This window comes from Populus alba, chromosome 7 (assembly GCF_005239225.2).
Source record: "Populus alba chromosome 7, ASM523922v2, whole genome shotgun sequence".
Taxonomy (NCBI): Eukaryota; Viridiplantae; Streptophyta; class Magnoliopsida; order Malpighiales; family Salicaceae; genus Populus; species Populus alba.
The window spans coordinates 11,851,816-11,860,791 of record NC_133290.1 but is presented as its reverse complement, the minus strand read 5'-3'; the positions used below and the strand labels follow the sequence as shown (position 1 = coordinate 11,860,791).

General features: G+C 28.9%; 1 protein-coding gene across 1 annotated transcript; it reads right to left on the bottom strand.

Annotated features, from left to right (window-relative positions):
* Nucleotides 1-4,914: 4,914 nt before the first annotated feature.
* LOC118043564 (ethylene-responsive transcription factor RAP2-4) lies at nucleotides 4,915-6,879 on the bottom strand. Its single transcript, XM_035051582.2, has one exon. It carries the CDS (start codon nucleotides 6,355-6,357, stop codon nucleotides 5,242-5,244), a length of 1,116 nt encoding a protein of 371 aa, XP_034907473.1. The 5' UTR covers nucleotides 6,358-6,879; the 3' UTR covers nucleotides 4,915-5,241.
* Nucleotides 6,880-8,976: the final 2,097 nt, after the last annotated feature.

The following is an 8,976-nucleotide window of genomic DNA, read 5'->3' as shown; positions in this document are numbered from 1 at the left end:
ATGCTTGATTTCTCATGTAAATGAAGATTTTTTATTAAGAATTGAAAATGAATCATAGCATTAAAACAAGTGCTGGTGTTGGCCATTAACGGAAAGAAAATGAAAAGTATACGATTTTAAGAATTTCTTAATGATTGCATGAAATTGTTGTGTATGGAATTGTTCGTGATGATTTAAAATTTGAGTGAAATTCTTATGTTAGTTTATGATGTTGTAAATTTGTGGTACAAGAGAGGTTAGAAGATCTATTCAACATCAAGGGACTGCAGTTAGAGCACAGACATCGAGTAAGTGTTCTACACTTAAACACTTTTAGGAATATAAAGATTTATTGACTACAATTTCATTAAATGTGTATCATTTCTTGTAAATGTAAATTATGCAAAAAGAAAAAAAAAAATAGTTTTAGACTAGTTAAGGCTAATGGCGTCTATTTCCAGATGACTGGGATATTTTTTTAGATTAGCTGAGGTTAGTGGAATTTGTATTCAGGCGACTAGGATAGTATATTAGACTAGCTAAGGCTAGTGACGTCTGTGTCCAGATGATCGAAATATTTATTTAGACTAGCTTAGGCTAGTGGCTTTTGTGTCCAGGCGACCGAGATATTTGTTTAGACTATCTGAGGCTAGTGATATCTGTGTTTAGGTGATCAAGATAGTATATTAAACTAGTTGAGGCTAGTGATGTCTGTGTTCAGGCAACCAATATATTATATTAGACTAGTTAAAGCTAATGGCATATGTTTGATAGATGACCAGGACATCAAATCTTTATATGCTTTTGAGAATATGTATGTGATTTGTAAAAAAAAAAAAAAAAAAACTTGGAAGAATAATGAATTTGTATTCAACTTTATTCAAGTTTTTGTTTAAATTTTCTAATGTAATGAATGATTTAAATTTTCAAGTCCTTTACATAGTTGAGTGGTGCAATAGATATGCTTAGTGTCCTTTTTCATGTATATTAAGGGAATCTTTTGTAACATAACTTATTAATATAATTTAGTTGTATATAGGAAAGTACTTGTATAAATGAAAGAATTTAAGATGTAATTTAATCTCATATATATTTTTTAATGAAGTTGGAAGTTTAAGCATATTACAAAGTTTTTAGTTATTACATATATTTCCTTTATTTATTTTGTTTCTTTAAATTACATGATAGTGCATGATAGTCTAATATAATTCAAATTTTATAATTATATTATATTATCTTTTTTATTAGGGTGATGTGAATGAAAAAGGATATATGGTTGATTTGGTTGAATAAAAAGGATAACGTCTAAAAAGGTTAGACTGAGCCAATGAAATTTGATTATCATATTACAAGTTATGATGTTGATTACTTGGTATCTTAAATTTATAAGAAAACTCTGTCAAAATTTTAGAAGAAGATACATTAAAAAAAAAAAAAAAAAGATAAACAATGAAAATATATGATTTTGCTCAAATTGGTCGACCGACATAGTTTACCAATTGATTTGGTCGACCGTTTGATGGAATAAACAGTTAAAATCGCTATTGTCTCAATCCATTTAGGGAAATGATCGACCAATTGATCAACCAGTAAGTAAAAATAAGAGCTACGGAAGATACTCATCAACCAAATTATTTGCCGAATTAATTTGGTTGACCATTACACTAAAAAATTATTATTGAAAAGGAAATGAATCAAAAATTGCATCTACAAATTGAGGATGTTACAATATAAATTCAAATAAATGTAAACAAAAAAAAATCATATTAATATAACTTGGGATGATGAAATTACAAAGATTTAAAGTTTGGGAACCAAAATAATAATAAAAAAAATTATGAATGTTCGTATGAACAGTGTAATCAACAGTGCAATGTGAGTAGTGCTATAATGGAGTTAGGTGAAATATCTAGCTTTTTTATATTATAGTTAATTAGCTAGTATTATTATGCTCTTTAAACTTATTATAACTTAATAACTTATAAGTGCTTAAAAAAAGAAAAAGATGGTAGAGAGAATTTATTTAATATATTTTTTTGGAACAAATATGATAGTTTTGAAATAAAAAAAATCTTGAGAGTTCTTCATTTATTTCTTAGACAATGAGGATGATATAAGGCATAATTGATAAATAAATAAATAAGTTTTATTGCTAATTTCTTGATTTTAAGATAAGTGACATGTTTTTATTTTGGTATGCAAAACATGTAATATATTGATTAGGGATTACTTCATGAAAATAATATTAGGTCAAGAAGTTTAAAGAAATATTAATATATGTATAATCAAATCTAAGTATTATAATATATAATATATCATAAAAAAGTGGATTAATAATGTTTTATAGTTGATTTATAGTTTGAAATAATAGTACAGTAAGTAAACATGAAAGCTAAAATTTTTGATTTAGAAGTTGGTAAAGAGTCTATGTTGGACTCTAATATTGTACTAATTAGGTGTTGTATTTTTGTGTCAATCTTGTATGAATAAAAAGCTAATTTTCTCAAGTTTATATCGTCATAAATAGTGCATTAATATGATATTCTTAGAGCTACTTATAGTTAAAATATTGAAGGAAATGTAGGTTGTTTGACAACAACCTTTAAAGGTAATTACAAGATTAATTATAATTTATATATGGAGACTACTAGATAAATTATATATGAATAGGAAGGTAATTAAAGTTAAATTTTAAACTAAAATTTGGAATGAGATTCATGTTGAGCTATGATCAATTAACTAGAAAATATGTAGTTAATTAGTTAAAATTAAGTGTAGTTTTAGGTTTTGAATGAATTGAGAACCTATGATTTATGTTGATCACTTTTGTTAAGAGTGTTAGGAGTAATTTTACTCAATTTGAGGATCTTTTGGATTTGTGTATGGTGTTAGTAACATTTCATTTTATTGATTAGATTGTTATTAGAAGTGTTTATGTGTGTGTTTGTTTCAAGTATATTTTATTTATAAAATAGCAAGACCGAGCATGTTAGATATATTATAAACAATATAAATATATTTTAAATGTGATTTTAAGTGTGTTTTATGAATATGATTTTAAAATGAATGAGAAAGTATATCAAGTGTTCATTAAAGCTTTTGATTATAATTGTGAATTTGTTTTAAATAAGAATAGAATGTTTTGGATGGGTCCAAATATAAAAATCATTTATTATGTTGTGCACTTATAGGGGATATACATTGAGACCTAAAAAAATATTATATTTAGAATTTAGTGTCTAGTTGCATAGCAAAATATAAGTCATTGTTGCTCTGATTAAATTAATTGTAGTCCTCTTACTTTGAAAATGAGTGTGAAATCTATTTTTTTGTGTTTAAAATGAACAATTTGAATGATTAAAAGTTTGAGAATAGATTTTATGATCATTGATTGATGCTTTAGATCTTAAATTAAATTGATAAAAGTTTGAAAATAATTTATAAATGATGCTTTGATACTGAACCTTCTTTCAAAGAATCGTTATTTTAAATATTTAATAAAATGGTTTTGAGCTATATATATGTTTTAATATATTTGGTATAAATAACTAGAGAGATGAATTGTTAGTTATTAATGTGAGTGCAATCCATGATTATGTTCAAAATGATTAAAATAAATATTTGAGAAATGTTTGTATTTAAAAGTTTGAGATCATTGATTGATACTATTGATCTTAAATTGAATTGTTAGAAGTTTGAGAATGATTTGTAAACAATATTTTGATACTCGAGTCTTCTTTGAAAGAATCATATTTTTGTATGTCTAATAAAATGATTTTGAGCTTTATGTATGTTTTGACATGCTCCATCAAGTTAAGTTTGTGATGCTCATTCTTTATTTAGTTATATTTTATCTCTAAATTATATGAAAGGAGAATAGGTTTCTTAGTGAGTGCTTTGAAGGCTGAAGTTTATTATTTTGAGTTAAGATATCTTGCATATCTAAAAATATATGGAATGTATGGTGTAGTTATCCAAAATATATTAATTTTAGACGGTAGTCCTTTTTTATTATATCATTATAAAATAAACTCAACCTTATTTAAAAACAAAAATAAATATCTCAAAATTAATATTGTTTATTGTTTTTTTTCCTTTCGACAGCAACACATTTGTCCCAAGACAATAAATGCTCGGAAATGATAACTAATGCGTTAACAATTTTCGGTAATTTTAGAGAACCATCTAATCTAAAGCAACATAAAAATCGAACACCAAATAACATAATTGAGATTACCATGTCTCGGAGAATCAATATTGGTCCAGTATCAATCATCTAGTAAGTTGTGAAGTGGTAAAAACTTGGGACCAAGAAATTTGTTTTCTCTCTGATCTTAGATTCAAACCATGTGATTGCTAATATGATGGTCACTAAAAGCTTATATGGTCATTAACTTCAAAGCCCATGAAATTAGTCGAGATACACGCAAGCCGACCCGAACACCAATATTAATTAAAAAAAAATATTGATCCAATATCTCATACCATAAAAAAAAAAAAATGTTTATCTATCTTTAAAATTTGAAACAAAAAAAAGTACAAATAATTGTAGAGAAATAAGCATTGAATCCATAAGTAAATGTAAAATACTATTTTCATCTAATTTAAGAAATAAATTGTTAAAAAAAAAATAATTTCTTTTAAGACTCGTAAGAGAAAAGGAATATTAGTTAAAAAAAATATATTCTAGATTCTTAACATTGTTATGCTAAAAGCATAATTTTAATGAAATATTCCTAAGAACTTTCAATTTCTATTTTATTTACCATTTTTTCCCTTAAAATTCACCAAGAGTCCTTTTCTAAAGGTGGCAAGAATCTAAACATTACCATCTACACGTACCATGTGAATCTGTTGAAAGGAAAGAAGATTTGCATAAAAACATTTGAGGAGAACCACAAAGTAAAACCAAAACATCATCACATGGTCATCATATTTTTACAGAAAATAAGGTTGGATTGATATATTCAAAGACCGGTGCTTAATTACACTGACTGACCTAAAAATACAAACCAGACATGGAAACTCCTCCATGGCCAAGCAAGGAAAAAAAGTACCAGCTAGACCAAAGATAGAAAGAGACGACCCTACTCTTTACATATTAACAGCATAATAAATAAAAACTTCTAAAACTGACCGACTCACCCCCTAGCAGCACTTCTGCAAATGCTAAAAAACTTCATTGCAGAAGCTACTGAAAGACACCTAAAAAAGAGAGAGAGAAAAAAAGGAAATAAAGATTACATAATAATAATTTAGAACTTAGATAGATGACCAGTCAATCTCAACTGAAGGATACTTCTCCAAACCAAAATTCTCAAACTCGTCCCATTGTAAAGAATCAGAGAAAAAGAAAGAAATCTCAGATTCTGGTGACGAAGAACCAGCCAATGACTCATCAGATGGCGCTGGTGAGGGTGATGGGATCTCCACTTTAAATTCCTCAACTCCCAGATTCTCAGACTCCCTTTTCAATTCTCCTTGCAAAGAACAATCATCTTCAATTTTCACCTGCAAAGGAGCTGAAACGGTCTTCTTTGAATCAGCAACAGAACAGGGTTCCCCTGTTTCCCCCTGTTTTTGCAAACCCAGGCTCTGACAAATTGCTTGCAACTTCGCATCAACAGAGGAATGGAGAGGCTTGTAGTCACCAAATGCACCTGACACATGAGCTCCTTGGTGGCGAAGATGTGGAAAGTTGAGCCTGGCAAATTCTCCCCTCAGCTTATAAGCAGCCTTATCATAAGCCAAAGCTGCCTCCTCAGCCGTGTCAAAAGTGCCAAGCCAGAGTCTTGTTCTGTTCTTTGGAAGTCTAATCTCAGCAACCCATTTTCCCCAATGTCTCTGCCTCACTCCTCTATAAAGCTTTGTTGGCTTTGGAGGAGAAGAAGCAGATTGTTGTTTCATAGGGACAGGTTTTGGAGCCAAGAAATTGCTAGTCCTTTGGTTATAGACTAACTGTGATGTGGGAGCATGATTTGTCATTTGCTGCTGCTGCTGTTGGAGGTGGATTTTGGCTTGGATTTGAAGGATTTGTGAAGGGGTGAGGTGGTTAAGCCCAATTGGACCTGTTTGCTCAAAACCCATTTGGTTATAACCCGAGAACCCATTAGAAAACATCTGGGTGCTCGTTGGAGTGTAAAAGTTAAGGTCCAAGTTGGGATGAGAAGTGACTGGGAAGCTATTGTTGTGATAGCAAGAAGGATACGAAGAGAAAGAATAAGAAGAAGTTGAAGGAGATAGTGAAGAATAAGAAGTAGAAGCTGGTGATGGTGAAGCACTTTTCATAAAAGGTTCAAGTGCTTCCATGAGTTCTCCTCTACAAGGATCTGAAAAAACTGGTACTGTTGTGTTGTAGATATCTATAGCTGCTGCCATACCTGTAGATTAGTACTTGAAACAAAACTAAAGAACTGGCAAAATTACCAAGTGTTGTAAACAAAAGAAAAAAAACCCAGATAATAGAAGAGGTTTTTTTTGCACAAAAACCAACCTTGAGGGACCAAAAACAAACCCGTCAAGTTGATGAAATTAGAAAAAGCTAAGAAACAGAGGATAAAGAAAATCAACCTGGATCTCTATTCTGAATCACCTGGCTTTCACCCTTTTCAAGGGTTTGCTTGTTTTCTTTTCTAAAACAAAGATTTCAGCTTTAAAATCACCAAAACAGAAGAAGCAAGCCCCGAATTAGATTTTCTTTGAAAGACAGACGATTGACAGAAAGGGGTACAGGGAAGCGGGGTATTAGAGGGGGGGATTGAATTGAAGAAGATAAAAGATGATTTTTTTTTACATATATATCTAAGAAACTGCTGAAAAAATCTAGATTTTAGCACTCTTTTCTTTGTGGCCTCACTCTGTAGTGTGTTTACACTCTTTGCATTTCTTGACCTCTCCCTATCTCTGCTTATATAGCCCTCCAGCCCATGGTTTCACCTTTGGTTTTCTAATAAATTTCTAAATTCTAACCACTCTTTTATCGATTCTTTATTTTTTGTGTTTTTTTATTGCACAAGTCACCTCGTTAGTCGTCAACTTCCAAATACCTCAATCCGATGTAGAATATCCAATGGGTGAATGACACGTAGGTACATGTTGAAACTTAGTGATTGGCAGGTGTTTATGAATGAGCAGTGGCCTTACACGTGTTTGCCTTGGATTTGATAAGAATTTAGTTGAAAGATAATGGGCTCATCGGTTATCTTGCTTTTGTGGAGGTTTATGGGGGTTTTGTCCTTACTATTGTTGCAGCACCCTCTGCTCTGCCACGTCAAATTTATAAAAAAAAAATTGTGGGCATGTGTTTGGGTACTAGCACGAAAATAAGAAAATCGTGGACAGAAATGAACATTTTGATATTGCGAAATTAATGTTTTATTACTGATCAAGTTCCAAGATATATATATATATATATATATATATATATATGCTTACTTATCTAAATCCTTTCACATCAGACTTTTGTTTTTTGATAAAATTGTGTGTGCACAATTTCTAGTTAAAGTTACTATGAAAACAAAATTTTTTGAGTTTTGTGAATGTACAAATGATATAAAAAGGCTAATAAATATACTTAGAATACTTATTAATGTATTAAATATGTAAATTAATTATAGTTAAATATTGTAATAATTACAAAAAAAAATGAATTTAAAAAAAAATTATAGCTACTATATAGAAAACAACTAAAACAGGAGCTAGATTTTAATAGTGATAAAATAATATAGTTGTAAACTCACATGCCTTATGCATTATGGAGAGTGACAACAAAATTATAATTTTTTCATCCTAACAAAAAAATATTTGACCTTTGTGGGGATTTAAGGGTTTTTTTATAATTTTTTTACATTTAAATGATTATATTATCCTTGAAATAAAAAAAAAAGTTGTTTAAACTTTTCATTACAATTATCATAATAAAATGATAAAAATACTCTTAGCAAGCAAAAAATAATAAACTGATTTTCAAGGGCTATTTTATCTTTACACATAATTATTAACATGTGTTATACCTGTAAGCGTATACAGTGTCTTGCAAAGGTTAATGATTGATTTTTTTGTGTGGTTGAAATCGTCTCGGCGGCCCTCCATATTAAAGCAACACGTGTAACAAAATGATCTTCAATTTAATGTCAGTGGACTTTTTTCTTTATTTTTATATCTACACCTTAATTTCTATATGGCCACCCTAGATTTTTAAAGTATTTTTTTAATTTGTTTTTTCTTTAAATTTGGTTCGTGTTCTTTTGATTATTATATTTTTTTTATTTTTTGATTGTTTATAAAATTAGAATTTTTTTTTCAATTTCATCTTCTTTAAATTTTTATGTGTTAGATTTTATCCTTATTTTTTTATTGTTATATGTTTTATTTTAGATAATTTTTATAATTGCAATTCATTTTGCTATCATAACCTTTTTAATTTATATTTTTTTTATTTTATTATCTGATATTAGATTGGTTAGGAATATAACTTCTTGATTGAACCCAGATATGGAGTTTCATGAGTTATTTGTTTGAAATATTAACATAAATTTAGGGAATTTGTTTGGATTTGCTTGGTTTTATTTTCTCTTTTTTTTAACTAATTTTTTTTTAGTCTTATTTTTAAACATTTATTTATTTTTTAAGTTTGGTCTTCATTTTTCAATCAAACTCGAAACTAATTGATATTCGATCAAGAACCAACTAAGAGGAGAATAAAGGAGAGAAGGAATGAGGCAGATTGTCCAACTGGGTTATTATGATCGTGTCCATTATCTAAGTTATTAATTTCACGAATTAACATTGGCTAATATAATGTATCACCATCTTTTCATTTCACTTTCTAATTTATTTTCTTATGATTTTTTAACGGTGCATTGTTTCACATTTAAGCTAGAGGTTAAAACATTAATGACGTAAAACAAATTTAAATGGGACACCATTTGAACAAGGCTACCAATTTACTCTTGCCCATTAGGTCATTCAAGCCTTGCTAATTTTTTTATTTATTTA

Coding starts and splice junctions, on each gene's coding strand:
- LOC118043564 (XM_035051582.2), bottom strand. CDS start 6,357: ATGGCAGCAGCTATAGATATCTACAACACAACAGTACCAGTTTTTTCA.